Source organism: Balaenoptera musculus, chromosome 14 (assembly GCF_009873245.2).
Source record: "Balaenoptera musculus isolate JJ_BM4_2016_0621 chromosome 14, mBalMus1.pri.v3, whole genome shotgun sequence".
In the NCBI taxonomy this organism is placed as follows: domain Eukaryota; kingdom Metazoa; phylum Chordata; class Mammalia; order Artiodactyla; family Balaenopteridae; genus Balaenoptera; species Balaenoptera musculus.
The window spans coordinates 86,005,747-86,023,682 of NC_045798.1; the positions used below are offsets into that span (position 1 = coordinate 86,005,747).

A 17,936-nucleotide genomic window follows, 5' to 3' on the forward strand; every position below is an offset into this window, starting at 1 on the left:
AAATCATCTTGATTAGGTATTTAACACCTTGCGTGACTTTGTTTGTGTTAATCATTTCCAAGAGTACTTCCACTTTTAAAAGAACCTAAGTGATCTTTAATGATGAAAATTTCGAGCACTGTGGTGCTTGAGTGAGAAAGATGTGTGGGGAGCAGAAGGGCATTGCCACTATTCCTCCAGTGGCACCACAGAGGCATTTGGTTACTGAGATCAGACCTAAGGCTGGTCACACTCCAGGTTCCAGGACTGATATGTTACTACTTTTCTTCTTAAAGAGAGAAAATATGTAGGTGTTTAAAGGTTTGAAGTACTAGAATACCAGTTACCTTCCCTGGATGTATTTGTGTGCCCTAGAGAAATTGAGCTTAGATTATATGCTTTACTTTTACATTGCAGTTTTCCTTTCTGTCGTACATAAGATAGACTCCAAAGGTATGCCCTGTGAATTATCAACTCTAAAATGTGTCCCACGTAGAAGTTTGAAAGCCAGATAATTAGTGGAAAAGGAAACTAGATAAAAATTTAGAGATCTCAGTAAACATTTTCTTTCGTGTAAAATAATGAAAATATATTCTTCAACTTTGAAGTGCTTTATAGAGATAACCTGAAACAGCAGAAGACTTTGCTATACATTTTGATTTTTTTTATTATTATTATTCTTGTCATAGGAAAGATTTCATTTTCCTGAAAACAAAATGAAACTTAAGAATAGCCAGAAACTTTAGAAGGAATTTGTTAAATAAAAACAATATAGTAGAAAAGTATCTAGTACCCAGAACAGAGTAGGCATTTAATACACATTGCTGGGAATTTTTTGTATTATTTGTACTCAAATTATTCTGTTTGTTGTATAGAACTGCAGGTTTAAAATTCTAGCTTATATTTTTGGGGTGACAAAAGTGTTCTAAAATGTATCGTGATGGTTGCAACTCTGTGCATATAATAAAAACCATTTAATTGTACACTTTAAATAGGTGAATTGTATGTTATATGAATTACATCCTTATAAAACTTGTACCCACCCCCAAATTCTAGATTATCATTAGAAAACCTCAAAGGTAAAATGTGAATGATATTTAACTGCTGATGTTTGCTAACTTGTTTTTATCATCTTATACTAACACAATATCAAATATTCTGTAATGGATTGGTATTGAAACCCTATTGGTAAAATAGTTTGCTACCCTTTTATTGTTGTTTATTTTTAAAGGCCTGATTACTGAGACATTCAGTCAACAAGAAAGTATGAATGACTCTACGCAGCAGTCACTGTTCTTCATCACACTTCCAGATTTACACAGACTCTGTGCTGTCAGGATAATATTGAGTAATGGAGTGGCAGATACTGAGATGAGGAGCACCCAGGTGAAGATATGCAGGTAAAAAAACACATCGTATAACTAAGACTTCATAAACTTTTTGAGACCTTTAAGAGCTGTTTTAGTAGTATCTCCTCTAAAGCAAAATACTCATTTACTTAATCTGTTTATATAATTTTGAAATAAAGGAATTCAGTTTTGTTCTAATCAGGTATATTGAATTACATTTAGGGGAGGACTTGAAATACTTGAGATAGACTATCTCACTGTTGAGTTTTTATATTTGCGGCTTCTTGTGTGATATTTTAATTTAAATATTTTATAGACATTGATGAATTAAATCAGGCTCCCAAAACATAGAGATAGTAATTAATAAATATATATGAAGTACCTGCTGTTTATGAAGCACTTTAGGAGATACTGTAAACATTTTAGAATAATATAATTTTTAAATTTTCAGGTTGATATAAGAGTATTTCTGAAGAGTATTTCTCCAAGAACTATCTTGAAATATCTGACCCAGGATAGTCTTTGAAAAACAGCTTAGTTGAAGCCTAAAGTGTAACACTGTGATTACTGAGGACCCACCATGTATTAGTCCCTTAAATTGTTTGAGACATTCAAAAAAGAACTCTTAGAATACGTAACAATATTATATCTGTAACTGAATTTCTTGGAGAGGAACAAACACGTATAAGATTGCTAGTGGCCGGAAATAAGACACTCTTGGGGTGTCCTCCATTTTGCTCTTATTTATAACACTTTTCTTCTGCCCACTGTATATTTTCCCACTCAAGTGCAGCCAGGAGTCTGTACCCTTCCTGCTAAGGTACAATTTGATACCCATTGAGCATTCACTTGTGACCCCTTTGGGAAACAAATAAGTAGAAAACCTTACGAGAGATTTTTTGCTGTTCACCCTCATATGGGTCATGCCCATAGAGAGGGGTGTTTTGACTCATCATTCCAATCACTGACAAAGAGGCTGGAACCGAGAGAGCAGAGCCGTGGTTGTGTCAGACAAAGGCAGGCCTTGCAAAAGCACGTACCTGCTGCACCACAGTTCCAACAAAGACGAGGCCACCAGAAACAGATTGACCCATCTCACTTTTTGATGTAATCCCACACACACACACTCCTGGTTTTTAAAATTTGTTTCCTTGATGATTAATAATTTTGAGAATTTTTACATTTCCACCTCTATTCCCTTTTATGTTTTTCCCATTTTTTCCAACAAAATTATTGATGGTAACTTGAATTGTAATGATTGTTGTTGTAAGTTCATTTGGCTTTTGAATACTGAAATAAAACCGCTACCCACTTCATTCTGACTTGGAAAAAAATTCCTTTTTGAAGAAAAAGAATCTAGTCAATAGTTCTCACACTAAAGTAGTTGATAACTTCGCTGGTGGGTGAATCCTTAGACTCTTTCCTCCAGTGCTTCTGACCACTACTTTAAAAATTAAAAAAAAGGAAAATGGGAGAAACAGGAATTCAAAGAGCTGGATTCTTCACAGTGGTTAGACTTTTTCAAGTCTATACTTAAGATAGAATTGAAGTTTTAAAAGAGAAATTTGGGGACCTCCCTGGTGGTCCAGTGGGTAAGACTCTGCGCTCCCAATGCAGGGGGCCTGGGTTCGATCCCGGGTGGGGGAACTAGATCCTGCATGCATGCCACAACTAAGAGTTTGCATGCTGCAACTAAGAGTCCGAATGCCGCAACGAAGGTCCCACGTGCCGCAACGAAGGTCCCACGTGCTGCAACTAAGACCTGGCGCAGCCGAAATAAATAAATAAAATTAAAGAGAAATTTTGGTTCACAGATGAAAGGAGTTAGGAAACAGATGCATGGACAAGTTTTCATATTAATATATCTAAAACTTTATAATTCTCTTAATTCAAATCTTGCCTGATTGCTTACAATGTTCAAGGTAACATGCTAAGCGTGGGGAGAGATACAGAAATCTATAATACAGTCCTTGGCTAGAAGAAACTTAAGCTTTTGATTGGAACTAAGCAATTTTTAAATGTTCTGGTAAAGTAAAAACAGAGAGTGGGCAGTCCACTTTAAAATTAATACATTTCATCTCCACAGGCAATTGCTGTTTTTGCACCAAGATATCCTGACATCACCTGTACCTGAAATATTTACCCAAATTTGGGTGGTGATGGCGGTTAGTATTTTAACATTTTATAATGTATTATTACTAATTATTGGGAGCAATGTTGATAAACATTAATTCAGGTATTAATTATAGCTCAAATTGAACATGGTTTATGAAGACAAATTATGTTGTGTTGTAGGTTGATCAAACCATTAACAGACTTTAACTTTGATATACCTGATGTTTAAGATCCATTTTTGTGGCTCTAAATTAATATTTAGTTTTCCCTGTCATTAATGTTAAGATAAAGATTATCAATGAATAAAATACGTTACAGCATAATTTTTAAGATAGCACAGACTTAATCCTTTTCTTATATTTTATTCTTTAGAATTACATTTAATATAAAAGAAGTTTCTTGTTCCAGCAAATCTCCAATTGTTTTTAAAGAACTTAGGTCAATAGGTTTTTTTTTTCTTTTGAATATTTGAATTTTATTTTATTTATTTTTTTATACAGCAGGTTCTTATTAGTTATCCATTTTATACATATTAGTGTATATATGTCAATCCCAATCTCCCAATTCATCATACCACCACCTGCTCAATAGTTTTTTTTAATTTGGAAATTTCATTAAAATTTTTTCTTAGTAAAATTAGAACAAGAAATATATTTTCCAGTGCTGTATATAACTGGGAATGATAAATGAAGTACCAAGAATCTTTATAAAAATTATATTATCCTGAGATTTTTGTCAAAAATCTTTCTGAAAAATCCTCTTTTTCTGAGATTTTAATTCCCCAGAATCCAGTGAAATCAATATTTAATAACAATGCTGATAGACCATTCAAAATCTTCTTCAGGTCTTTTATTTCTCTTCTAGGTTTTATGGTTGTATGTCCATCTTTTATCTTTTCCTCTTTAATGTAGCTTTTAAGAAAGACAAGCTTTCGGTGAACAAGTAGACAGTAAAGTCTCTTATTTGTGTTCTTTTCTATCTGAAAAATTTATGAAACAAGGAGGACATTGTTTTAGCGTTCTAGTAAATTCTAGTATCCTAATCTTAGCAAGAATAGTAAGAGGAAAATTGCCATCTAAAAATATGTTTTACTTTCTTACAAAGATATTACATGCTGTAAAAATTTTTACAAAAATATTTAAAATAGAAAATGGGATTATTATACATACTATTTTGAAACTTACCTTTTATTTCCCCTTTAACAGCCTGGGTATTGTTCTGTGTCAGTACGTATATTTTACTCATTTTTAAGGATGTGAAATATTTCATTGTATGGGTATATAATAATTTAATTATTACCTTCTAATGCTCATCTGAGTTTCTAGTCTTGTGCTATTATAAACAATGCTTCAGAAAGTGGAAATTATATCATTTTTATTTATCTGGTAGTTTCTGTGGGTTAAAGTCTTAGAGGTTGGATTGCAGTACCTTTTAAACTATAATCTACATGCTGCTAAATTGTGCTCTGAAAAGCTTGGACTAGATTACATTTAATAAATAGTGTATGAGGGAACCTATATTTCCACATCCTCACAAACACTGAATATTAGCAGTCTTTGCATATCTGCCAATTTGTTAGGTTAAAAATATCAATAATATCTTCTTTTAATTTCTGTTTCATTGGTTAGTTGGAACACCTTGGCCTTTTGAACTTTCTCTTGATCTTCTACTTGTGTCCATTTTCCTTATTCACGTCTAAGAAATTATTGTTTATTAAGAAAGATATTAAATATTTATTATACGAAATTTATTGGCCTTTTCATTTATATGGTTTCTGGATTCAGGTCACTCCCAGAAAGGCTTTCCTCACTTTGGAATGTACCCACAGATTCTATTTCAGGAAGAGAATGATTATTACCTACTTCTTTCTCCTGAGCATAGAAACTGTTAGGATGATGGCCCTCTGCTTTGCTCTGCTCTATAATGTTTAAATTCTTTATGTAGTGCATTATTTAATAATATATTTATGTTAAGTCCTTCTTATCAATGTGGATTTTTTTAATAGATACCATTTTATAAAGCTGGAAAACTTAATGCCTATATTGAAAAATATGGAGCTAAGGTAAGTTTTAAAAAGGATAATAATTCCAGATGTTGTTTATATTGATTTTGTATTCAACTTCTTTTGTCAGTAAACAAAAATTAGAGTATCTTTCTCATAAGTTATTGCTATGCATGTGAAAGAACCCAACATTTTTTTTTCCCAGAACAATTATTTTATGCCCATTTAGTAGAGAAAGAGGGGAAGAGTCTTAATTTTGTTGGGTACTTCCTTGCAGGCATTTTATGTGGCATAATTTCACTTATCATCTGTATCTTCCAAGAAGTGAATATCCCCATTTTTACAGATGAAGAAAATGAAACCCAGAGAGGTGAAAATATTGTCCACAGTCATATAGCTAATAAGTAGGGGAACAAAACAGTATAGATTGTATTTTCCGTGGTGGTGAGTATCTGGATCTTAGCAAGAAAAAAAAATGAATACGTGGAGTTGAGCACCTGTCATGTCTCAGTTACTCAGGCCGTGGAGACTTTGCTGGAGCTCCCTTCATGTCTCTGCATTGATCTCTGAGGCACTGTATCCTTGGTTATTCTAGCAGTCCATCCAGGCATCACTGCTGGCCTCTGTTCCTAGACCTAGTGAGGTTCGGGTTAATGAGGTTTTTAGTCATCTCCAAGATGAGATGCTTTCTTTAAATTCTAGGAGGAGGATAAGATCTCAACAGTACCCGGAGATTCTTTGCAGTTCCCTGCGAAATGTTTGAATAACCTGAAAGCTGGTTTTAGCCATCATTTACAGTCTGTGGGAAGGCAGTATTCTTTCCCACCCTTGTGGAGCCTTCGTGATTATGCTCAATTTTTCTTTATATAGATATTTTCTACATGATAATAATCACAGCAAATATTTATTGCACATCTATAATATACTGAGCACTTTACTTGTTTCTGGAGATAAAGCTGTGAACCAGATAAACTTCCTGCCTTCAGGAATCTTAAAGTAGGAAATAATTCCCTTCTTTTTACTTATTGGGTGACAGTTATCTTTGGCTCGCTCACTTTTCTACATGCTAGCAAAGGCAATGGCAGTGTTTTCTTCTGGGCTACATTTGTAAGGAGGTTTGTATAGCAAACAGCCCTGAGAAGTTTCCTCATATGCGTGTGCTATTCCATATGCAACTGAATACTCAAGGAGGGACTCCGCTGATCTCAGAGTTTTCTCTCTATGCAGCTCTCTTCTCTCAATACTTAACCCCCAAACTCTAGCTCCTTTGGCCTCCCTGGACTCTTAGTTCTGTCTGCTCAACCCACAGAGCCCACTGCCTCTTCCAGGATTCCCCCTCCCTGCACTGCAGCCTGGAAACCCTCTTTAATCAATATGCTGGGGGTACTCATGAGTTTCCCATCTGATCATTAAAAATTCTGTACAAGTAGAGATACTCTGCTGGTTGCATGTGTGCCCATGTAAATATTTAATTGTTTTCTGATATTGAACTAGAGTGAAACATAATGAGAAATATTACGATATAGTTCTGGACTTGTTTCCTTTGTGTACAGCAAAATACAAAGTAAGGTTTAAGGTCCTAGCACCGGAGCTCCAAAAATTTAGGCTATTGAGCCAGGATAAGCAGGTAGAATTTGCCCATTATAGTCATAGTTTCAAAGTGAATATATTTTAACACTTCTTTAATTTTAGAACCAGGTAGGATTAGCTGTAGTGATGACTATAACTTATATCCAGGATAGCCCAGTTTGTCAGGCGGTGATCTAAACACACAGACATTTTTCTCTGAGTTTATAGGGACATAACAATTGCTGTGAACTTGCCCATATTTTGTGCTTTAATATTTTAGGTGGAGGCTCCACAACGAGTAATTCCTGTAATTCTTCAAAACTGCCTTTCATATTCACTCACAGCTAGACTTGCTCCAGCCTGGAATAAAGCTGGCCATCTCTTGGTGCAAGGTGACTTTATCTCTTTCAGTCATTGGGGCTTTCTGAACTAGCTTACTGCTATTATGTACATGTGTTTTTAATTTTAAGATATGTTATTTTTAGGGAATGGTTCTTAAAGCATAGCCCCAACCAAGCATTCTCAAGCAAGCCCACATCAACATAAGTGTCATGTCCTTACTTTGTGATTATATCCAGAGGGCTCCTAGTGTTTCTTAGAAAAAAATGTTTTTATTATAGAATACTTGACATTTAAAGAAGAATAAATATAAGTTATGGAGCATTATAATAAAATGAACACAAATTACCAGTATTGTTGGACCCAAAAGTCTGTTCGAATTTTGTGTTGAGATCTAACTGTTTTCTAAATATTTTATACCAGGAATAAATATTTGAGGGAAGAACTGGGTATTTCTGTCCTTCTAATTGAAGAGATACTTTTTGAGTGATTATATTTTTTCTCTGAATTGTCATTAGATATTCATATAAAACCTCATTTTATTTATTTTTAAAATTTTATTTATTTATTCATTTATTTATTTTGGCTGTGTTGGGTCTTCATTGCTGCGCATGGGCTTTCTCTAGTTGCGGTGAGCGGGGGCTACTCTTCGTTGCAGTGCGCTGGCTTCTCACTGACGTGGCTTCTCTTGTTGCGGAGCACGGGCTCTAGGCACACGGGTTTCAGTAGTTGTGGCACGCAGTCTCAGTAGTTGTGGCTCACGGGCTCTAGAGCGCAGGCTCAGCAGTTGTGGCACATGGACTTAGTTGCTCCGCAGCATGTGGGATCTTCCGGGACCAGGGCTCGAACCCGTGTCCCCTGCATTGGCAGGCAGATTCTTAACCACTGCGCCACCAGGGAAGTCCCTAAAACTGTATTTTAAAGCATTTTCCATAGCTTTGATAATTTTACATAAAAAGGTTATATTAAGCATGATTTATAAGTTTTAATAATATGGCATATCCTATGAATTTTTTAAGGAAGAGAATTTCTTTCTCAGATGGGAAAGCAAAGTGCTGTTGGTAAGTAAAAATACGTAAGTTAATAGTTAAAACATTAATATAATAACAGTTGTTTAAAGAATGGTACAGATGGTTAGGTTGTTAAAATCTTGATGATTAGGTTATATCAGAATTTAATCATATATTGTTATAATCACAGTTTTACTCAGGAAATCACCTCTGGTTCAAAATATACGTTCTACTTACATAAGAAAAAAAATTCTCTTAATTGGAATGAAAGCTATATTTTTAATTTCTCTACTTAAAGAAAACTGTGACCCAAAAGGGGTTTAATTCTGCAGGCATTTATAAAGTATAGTTTCCAGAGCTATATCATAAGAATTCTTTAGTACTGTTGTAAGTAAGAACTTTATTTCTTTTGAGTACATGATTCTTCTTCTTCTTAAAAAAAAATATTGTCTAAAGAGACACAGATGATCTAAAATACACAGTTTACAATATGGTTTAATCTAATTCTTTCATTGATGTGCATGGTTGTATTGCAGGTAGACATGTTCCTAAATAGTAGTCCAGAGATAGCAGATAGGGGGAAATCCTGAGCCAAGTAGACATTATTGTCAATCATGGTAGCTTTTACCACCATTTGGCCATAGCCTTAAATCTCGGACTAGCACCTACAATCCACAGAGTATTTGCTCTGAGTTGACTTTCAAGCTGAAGCCTATTTGCCCTCCTTGCTCTGGTTTTATGTTTATGTTGGACAGTGGCAGTCACTGTGCTTTAGCTCTGGATGAACGGGTTCATTACCTAAATTTAGTTCCATCCCCAAACACTGTCAGGAGACTACAGCTGTCGGAGGTTAAAGATAACAGCTTAGGAGAGCAAAATTCCTCACTCGTGTTAGAATTTTTTCTTCTAGTTTTACTGAATGTAATATTCTATGGCAAAACTGACAAACTGTAGATGTATAACACTACCAGTACACCAGAAGCCCCCTCGTGCTTTATTCCAAGTACCACGATCTGACTTGTATAAGTAATTTTAATCACAAGAAAGCAAGATAGAAGCCTTGGGGCTCTGAAAGATCTGGAATATATCTGCCAGTATATTTGAGGACATTTGTTAGTAAGACTAGTGAAGTCAAAATCATGGCCTGGTACCTCTTCTAATTTAAGAAGAGCCTGCATCTTTCACATATAATAGATGTCAGACTTCTAAAAAGTATTTGTTGAGTTTTCCTCTCAATTGTGGGATGTCTCATTTTTCTTATTGTAACCCTACCTTACACATACATACCCACATATGCTTTTGTCTTCTTTTAGATGTCTCATCTATAGACCATCAAATATTATATGGTGATTATTTGAATTTTGCCATGTGTGAAAAAAATCCGTTCTTAACTGAGTTTCCAACTTGAATAAATTGAGTTAAATTAATTTCTTTTGTTACTAAAATACTTAATTTGATAGGATGGAGTAATAATTCCAGAAAGTTCACAGTTAATAATTTTATTTTCAGTATTAGACTTCAATGTAACGGAAACTCAAGTTTGTCTAAGCATAGAAGCTTACACAATCAGACTGCCACCACCTCAGGTACCACATATTTTGATTTCTATAATTAACCTTACTATACTTATATATAATTAATATATTCATTATTATTACTGATATGCTAGGAGGTTTTAATTTTTAACAAGAAGAGTGATAAGAAAGTTTTTATTATCAAATTCCATATTATTAAATGCTTGCTATACTGATATTGTCCTAAATCTGTTTACCAAAGAAAACACGACTCTGTCAGTTTAACACAGATCGAATTATATTACTCCCTTGCTCAAAAATCTTTTTAGGTGGCATTCAAGACTCCACAACCCTGCCCTGCCTCGGCACCCACTTCGTGCCTCTTCTTTCATCTCCAAATATTAAAAATGCTATTTCAGCTCATACTAAATGTAATAACCCCCCACTGGCTTTTTATAGCTTTTTTTTTTCCCATCTATTTTTTACACATAACAGTTTTTTCCTTCTTAGTGGAAGGATATGTCTTTTATTTTGCTAATTCTCGTAGCACCCAGCATAGAATCTTACACATTAATGGTAACTCAGTAAATGTTATTTTCCTTCTTCTATGACAGTGGTTCTCAACAGAGAAGGGTGGAGGGCAAAATTAGTGATTTTGTTCCCCGTGAGACATTTGTAATGTCTGGAGAAAACTTGGTTATCACAAAGTGGGAGGGGTGTGTTGCTACTGGCATTTAGTGGATAGAGGCCAGGATGCTGGTAAATATTCTACAGTACACAGGACAGCAACCCCACTCCCATCCCTACAAAGAGTTTTCCAGCCCAAGCTGTCAGTAGTGTCCAGATTGAGAAACCCCACTCAGAGCACAGATGACTCTTCCTTTGCTTAGAGTGCCCCTCTGATTGGCTATACATTATGCTTATTCTTTAAGGGCCAGCTCAAATGCTACTTTATTCATTTCTCTATAATTTTTTGATTACCTGTTATGTTGAGGCAATAGACAAGTCAAAAATGAATAGGATCTACTTTCTGGCCCTCAAGAGTTATGTAAGCCAGTAGGAAAGCTGACCTGAATATAAATAATTGGAATTGTTACTGAGTCAAAGCTCATACTGCCCGCTGCACGACAGTCCAGTAAATTGAAAGATGAGGCGTTGGGGCAAGGAGTAGTCACTTGCCAGCAGACCGAGACTGTGGTGGGCTAGTGTCCCAGAGACCCATCTTACCCGAGTTAGAGTTCAGGCTTCTTTTATACTAAAAAGGGAGGGCTGTGGCTAGTTGTTGCAAACTTCTCGGTGCCCGAATCCTTTGTTCTTGCAGCTGTCCATGTAGGTCAGGTCACGATGTTCCTGTAAACCTCCAACAGGACAAATGTTATTCTCTGTTCCACAACTTTTTATCTCTATATGAACGAAAAGTGTTATACCTTTAAAGGTCAAACCTGGGAGGCAGAGCCTTGAGAGTGGGCCATCGTGTATATTTCAGGTTTGTTCTTCTCTGTTACAGAATGGGCGGCATAACGTGAATATCTGGTACTGATGAGGAACCTTCCCAAGGCTCCAAACCCACTGTGATCTCTCACCCTCTTTTAAACCTTCACACTACTCTTCACCATGCTCACATACTTATTTGTATTTTTATTTATCTATTTACTTTAATATTTATTTATTTATTTGGCTGTGCCAGGTCTTAGTTGCGGCACATGGGATCTTTGTTGGGGCATGCGGAATGTTTAGTTGCGGCATGCAAACTCTTAGTTGCGGCATGTAGGATCTTGTTCCCTGACCAGGGATCGAACCTGGGCCCCCTGCATTGGGAGCACGGAGTCTTAGCCACTGGACCACCAGGGAGGTCCCCCTCTTTGTATTTTTAGAGTTATACTCATTTCTGTATCTCCAACTTGCCTTATAATAAGCTTCTTAGAGACCAATATTGTGTCTTACTGCCCTTTGAATTTTCTACAGATGATACTTTTGTTTTATATATCTGAGATTTGAACCAATTAGAGAATGACAAAGAAGAGTATGACATATAGAGATCAGAACACCACCTTTATTACTAGGATGAGAATATAATTTATCATCCAAAAGGAACACTTTTGAGAGTGAAAGGGACACTAGCTAACCTAATGGGATACTGGCCCAATGTGTATGAACTGGGATATGTTAAAAATTAAAATCAGATCAATCAAAATTGTATTTATTAAGAGTTTATTGTGCATAAAACTATAGTTTGTGAACTGAGAGTCTTCAAACCAACAGTGGAATGAAGCTCAAAGGTGTGTTGTTATAGGACAGCTTATATAGCAAAAATGTGGAAACTGTTTAATCTTTATAATGATTGGTTATAGCAGTGGGGTTTCCAAATGACAGGGGATTGGTTAAAAGTTATTGTAGCATACCACTTTGGAAAACAGTGTGGTTCATTTATGATTTTTGGAGACATTTACAAGAAATAATCTAAGTTAAATTTTGCTTGTGTTGCGGAATAAGCTAAATTAGGCTTTGCCTTTGTAGCTTAACTGGTATTGTCTGCCTAAGGAATTTTCAAGTTTGGTCTCCATTTTAATTATTTTAACAGATATACGGTCACACTGTTTATTACTGAAAAAGAAAAACAGCTACTGGAGAATGTGACCTGTCTGAACCCTAGAATTAGGTAGATTGACCCACCAACTTATGGCAGCAACAGAAACCCACAGATTCACTTGGGAGATCAGGCACCATTCCCAGTATGACTGAGAGAATACAGAACACCACTCTTTGCCAGCAGGCCAGCTCCCAAGAGGACGAGGTAGGAGTTGTCCCAGTTTTACCAACCAGATAAGCCATCCCATCTGCCCTGGGAGGAGTGAATGAAGGAGGAGAGTGACATCATGAATATGTGTTAGTAGACCGTTCTCGACATGGAAGCAAACACCAGAAATGGGGGCGATACGCTCCTCTCTTCTGTTCAACATTTACACTCAACAGATGCTTGTTCAGTTTATTTAAATTGATTCCCTAAATTATAATTGCTCATCAGTTCCTCTAAATCTCACTTATACTTTTGATATGTCATTTTTCCCCTCCAGACTGCTATAAAAATAAGTTTCATACATGTCTATGTTCCTACTAAGTTGTAATTTCTTTGAGAGTCTGGGTCCTGCCTTATTTACCTTTGTTCCCAATATACTAAAAGATAATTGGATTGAATTTTCATTTTATCAAAATCTAGTATTGGTTATAGGTCCGGAGCGGGGAATAAAGGTGAGGAAGAGGATATTTACCATCTCTCTCCTTTCCAGTTCATCTTCTACACTTTCATTCTCCTTATTAAAAGTCTACCATGGCTTCTATTATCAATAAGATGAAATCTCAACTCTTTAGTATAATATACCAGTTGACCCAAATTTACCTTATGCATAACCTCATCTTCCCCATCATTGCTCTCCAAGTAGCCAAACTACTAATTGTTTCTCAAAGATAACATGGTCTTTCATACTTACACGTGTTTGTTCATACTGTTCTCCAAGCTTGTCGTGTCCATTCTCTGGCTCATCTTCCCACTCGTCTTTCAAGGCTTATTTCAGATATAACCCCTCTGTGAAGACTTACACAACTCCCAAGACTCATCTCTCTCTGTGCTCCCCTGGCCGTGTGTATCACATATTCTTGTCCACGTAACTATCTCATTAAACTTAGAAGTCTTAGAAGGAAGGGCCTGTGTCTTAATTGATTTTTCTATCATCAGAGCCTACCATAGTACCTGTCACTCCAGTAAATATTTGTGGAATGAGTGGAAGGTTGAGTGGAGTGGAAGACTAATTTATATGTTGAACTAAGTGACATTTGTTTCTATATCCTATTTAACTCCTGTGGGCTACAAATTGTAGTAGTTTTCTAAATTCTGATCTTTGATCCTATCTAGGCAAATTTTAAGACAGTTTATCATAATTCATTATGAGAAATGGGATTTTAGCCTTTATCTTTAGAGTTTAAGTGGATTCAAGAAGTATTTGAAACAATAATTTACTCATTTATCGAATTTTAGACTATTTTAAACTTTAAAATAATGCATTCCTGACAGTTAAGTGTTTAAAAAGAAATGTATATGCGTAAACTGCCGTTTTACTGGTTGATGCTTTGAGATTATAATTGAATCCACAGTTACATGAGGAATATATTCCAGAATAGCATTATGTAATCTTAAGCTATTTGCCTTGATCATTTAATTATATGGAAAATTTGGGAAATGGGCACCTGGAAACAAATTTGTATTTATTCCATAGACAACTATTTATTGGTTGTCATTATGTATATGTGCACGGTGCTGATGGCAGACATCTTTTCCTTCCAGAAGTTTTTATCTTGGTCAGAAGAAAAGGCATGCACACACAACTTACCAGGAGAAAGAAACATTTCCTCAGCACCGGTTAAATTCACACACCGAAAAAATTCAGTGTAGGCTTAGAACTACATTAAAGTCCCCAGTTCTGCACTTATTAGCCGTGCCTCTTTGGGCATGTTACTAAATTGCCCTGGATCTCTTATAAATTGAAGGTAATGATATTTACCTCATACAATGTTAGGAGGTTAATGGGATAAAGTACATTAAGTGTACATAGTAGAGGTTCAAAAAGGATGGCTATTGTTATTACTTTATAAGTAAATTGAGACACAGGGTTTAAGTAACTTGCTGTAGGTCATAAAGGTAAATAGATTCAGGATTTAGATTTTGTCCTTCCACTCTCTTCTTTCTACTACACTACATCATACTTCCTTTACCTAGCCTTGGGTTCCTTGGCTCAAATTTTTATATCCCAAAGAGCCTTACAGAAGTACATACCTAATAAGTATTGAGTAAAAAACACAACAATTGAATAGCAGTTTTTTGGCAATAGAGTATCAAAATAATTGTTATAGGAACTATGTTTCTTTAGGAGTTCAGAGAAAAAGGAGATGTCTGAGGGAATTCATATTTGAAACCTTTGGAACTTTGACAAAGTTTTCCTCTCTTCTTGAATCAGCTCCTTTTTTGATTTCTCTGAAACTGTTTTGTTTTTTTTTCCCCAGAATCTCCTCCATTCATTCATGGCTCATCTTTCTCTTATCACAGTGTAAATGTTGCTTATCACACTGTAAATGGAACCCTTGGGTTCCATTTTCAGTCCTCTTTTCTTCTCCTTCACAGGCTCACCCATTCCAGTGGTGAACCTATACAATGATACCTCCCAGACATCCTTGTATAATTTCAGCTTGTCTGTCCTTTCTCTGATACTTTCACATGAATATACTAATGGTACTCAGACCCAGTTGTGTCTGAAACTGAATTATTTACTTGTCACCCTCCCCAGCCCCAACTCTGCTCCTCCTTTGAATTTACCCTTTTGGTCACTGGCATCAACAGCCAGTAAGTTACCCAGCCAGAGGCTTCAGGGTCATCTTTGGTTCTTGCTTGCTATATCCAATCGCTCTTTAATAGTCTACCTTTGTCTCTGAAATCTCTTCCTCTCTGTCTTCATTTCCAGTGCTCTAATTTAGACTCCTTTCCTTTGCTTGAACTATTAAAATGGTCTCCATTTTGGCCTTCCTGTTTCCAGCATTTTTCCTTCTTGTTCTCTAAATTTTCCTCACAGTGTCAACAGAGTTCTCTTTCTAAAACAGAGGTCCCCAACGTAAATATCTCTAGTATCTCAATGTTGCCTAGGGAAGATAAAGTCCAAATTCTTTAAGTTGGCATTATAAGGAGGAAGTGATATTTATTGAGTACCTTCTTATGTGGGTTTGCTCACATAAGGACACAAATATTTGTTAAGTAAATAAATGCAAAGAGTTAATAAATGATAGGTAAATCAGAGTCTGTTGGGGTGTATAGTGAAGAGGTGAGTGGTTTGCTGGTCTTCAGAAAACTCTAAGTTGAGAAAGACCAATATAAACATAGTGCTCGTATCATGGAGATCCTGCAGCAATTGCCTTGAGTCCCTGAATAGTGTAGAAAATACTCAGAAGGATATAAACTCAAGCTGTGTAAGTAGATGTATGTGAGAACTCATAAACTGCAAACATTAGGAACTGATACCCACCTTCTCTGAATTCGATTTCAGGTTCTGTTTTCCCTTAAATAATTTATTGATCCACCTGCAGCCAGTCTTTTCTAACAGTAATAGCCATTCCTGCACTGACCATCTTTTTCTTAACACACAGCTTAGGCAACTAATCTCTTAAGCACAGAATATCACAGCACAAGATTTATTTCCAGTGTACAGCACAATAGGTATCTTTTCATTCTTGGTGTCCTTTCAACATGACCAGCACTTATCATCTTCCTCTTCCTACATCCATGGTTTTTTGCTCTGTCCTGCTCCCCATTTCCATTAATCTAATAGATGCAATGGAAATTTAGAGAAGGGTAAGTCACTGAATGTGGAGGAGAAGGGTCTAGATTTAGGCCCGTAAGGTTTGTATTGGTAGAACTCAGGTAAATCAGAGTGGGGGCAATGCTTTAAGCCAGTGCATTGTTAAAATGCTTATGACTTGTCCAGGCAATAAAAAGTTGGCCAGGTTAGCTGGAGTTCATTGAAAAGCAGTAGGCAATAAAGTTAGAATGTTGTTTCCCAAAAGATGGATGATAAGGGCAAATGATTGTGAACCATTCTCTCTAATCTTAATACAGTGTCCTCTCACCGATTAATACTTATTTTCCACCTCACTTGAGGTCTCTCTAATCTCTGGCTCACTGTAAGAAAATGCCCCACACTTCCCAGGGTGAGAAAACTGTAAGTGGCAAGTTGTTGGCTGCCTACAGGCTTAAATACCCTACAGACAGGGCACCTGAGGACCAGAGAAAAAAGCATTCCAAGACATGGAAAAGGGATACAAAAGGAGAGTGGGAGTATTGGCTCTGTCCTCTCCCCTCCAAAAGACCAGATAGAGGTATAACTCCCTAACAAATCCTCCAGTTAAAAAAAGTTTTTAAATTTAGTTAAGATGCTATTCTGACAAAATGTAAATACCTTCCTCTGGACAGAGATTCAACTTCTTACAAATTAACATAATTAAAGAAACTGAAAACCAGTTCAAATAAGTACAAAATAGGAGTTTGGGTTTGGAAGATAAGAGGGAAAGCATGAAATATTTGATATACTGTATAGAGGAGAAACAGGGTGAGCTGAAACACTGAGTACATTATGTAAAGTGGTTATGTATGATTCAGTGTAATAGCCTTTGAAACTACATAATGCATAACTGACTGTAATAAATCTGTGTTGTTTAATGTTTCTTTTTGTTTGCCAAATTCTTTTGAGGACTTATGCATTAAAATCTTATTTCTATTAAAAGCTAAGAGAATTTGATATTTCTCAAAGTATTATAAAGGATTTTGAAACTAACAAGAATGCTGTTATTGCGGGACATTCGATTTTGAGCAACTGGTGCTATGTTTTGCCAAGGTGAGATTTCAATTTGTAATATCTAGGGTGGGTTCAAGATAGTAGTTGTCTCTTATTTTGCTTCAACATTGATATGTGCAAAAGTATAAACCATTTTTGTGAATTTTTGAGACTGAATTATCACTTTAAAAAGGTATTGAAGCAATATTGTCATACAGAAGCCATCAAGTTACTAAAATAATTTTGTTGTACATCTGCCTTTTTTTGTTTGCTGAGCATATAGCCAACAAAGCACCTTTACTGAGAGTACATAATATATTGAATATATAAAGTACTCTTATAATTCAACAATACACAATTCATTTAAAAATTAATTAAAGACTTAAACAAGTAATTCACCAAAAAGATATACGGGTGGCAAGTAAGCACATTAAAAGATGCTCAGCATCATTAGCAGTCATTAGGAAAATGCAAATCAAAACCACAATAAGATACTGCTACACACCTACTAGTATAGCCAAAACTAAAAAGCCTGATATAATATTGATGAGAGTGTGGAGGAACTGGAAAACTTAAACATGATTGGGAGGAATGTAAAATGGTACAACCACTTTGGAAAACAGTTTGGCAGTGTCTTTAAAATGTTAAACATATACCTACCATTGCAGTTCAGCCATTCTACTCCTAGG

General features: G+C 35.8%; 1 protein-coding gene across 1 annotated transcript in view; it reads left to right on the top strand.

Annotated features, from left to right (window-relative positions):
• Positions 1-1,245: 1,245 nt before the first annotated feature.
• The window catches only part of C14H18orf63 (chromosome 14 C18orf63 homolog), a 29,337-nt gene continuing 12,646 nt past the window's right edge, over positions 1,246-17,936 (top strand). Inside the window, exons 1-7 of the mRNA XM_036823903.1 lie at positions 1,246-1,379; positions 3,415-3,493; positions 5,449-5,505; positions 7,295-7,406; positions 8,373-8,414; positions 9,873-9,949; positions 17,198-17,307. Of these exons, the coding sequence (XP_036679798.1) occupies positions 1,246-1,379; positions 3,415-3,493; positions 5,449-5,505; positions 7,295-7,406; positions 8,373-8,414; positions 9,873-9,949; positions 17,198-17,307 (611 nt within the window). The remainder of the gene's footprint in view (positions 1,380-3,414; positions 3,494-5,448; positions 5,506-7,294; positions 7,407-8,372; positions 8,415-9,872; positions 9,950-17,197; positions 17,308-17,936) is intronic.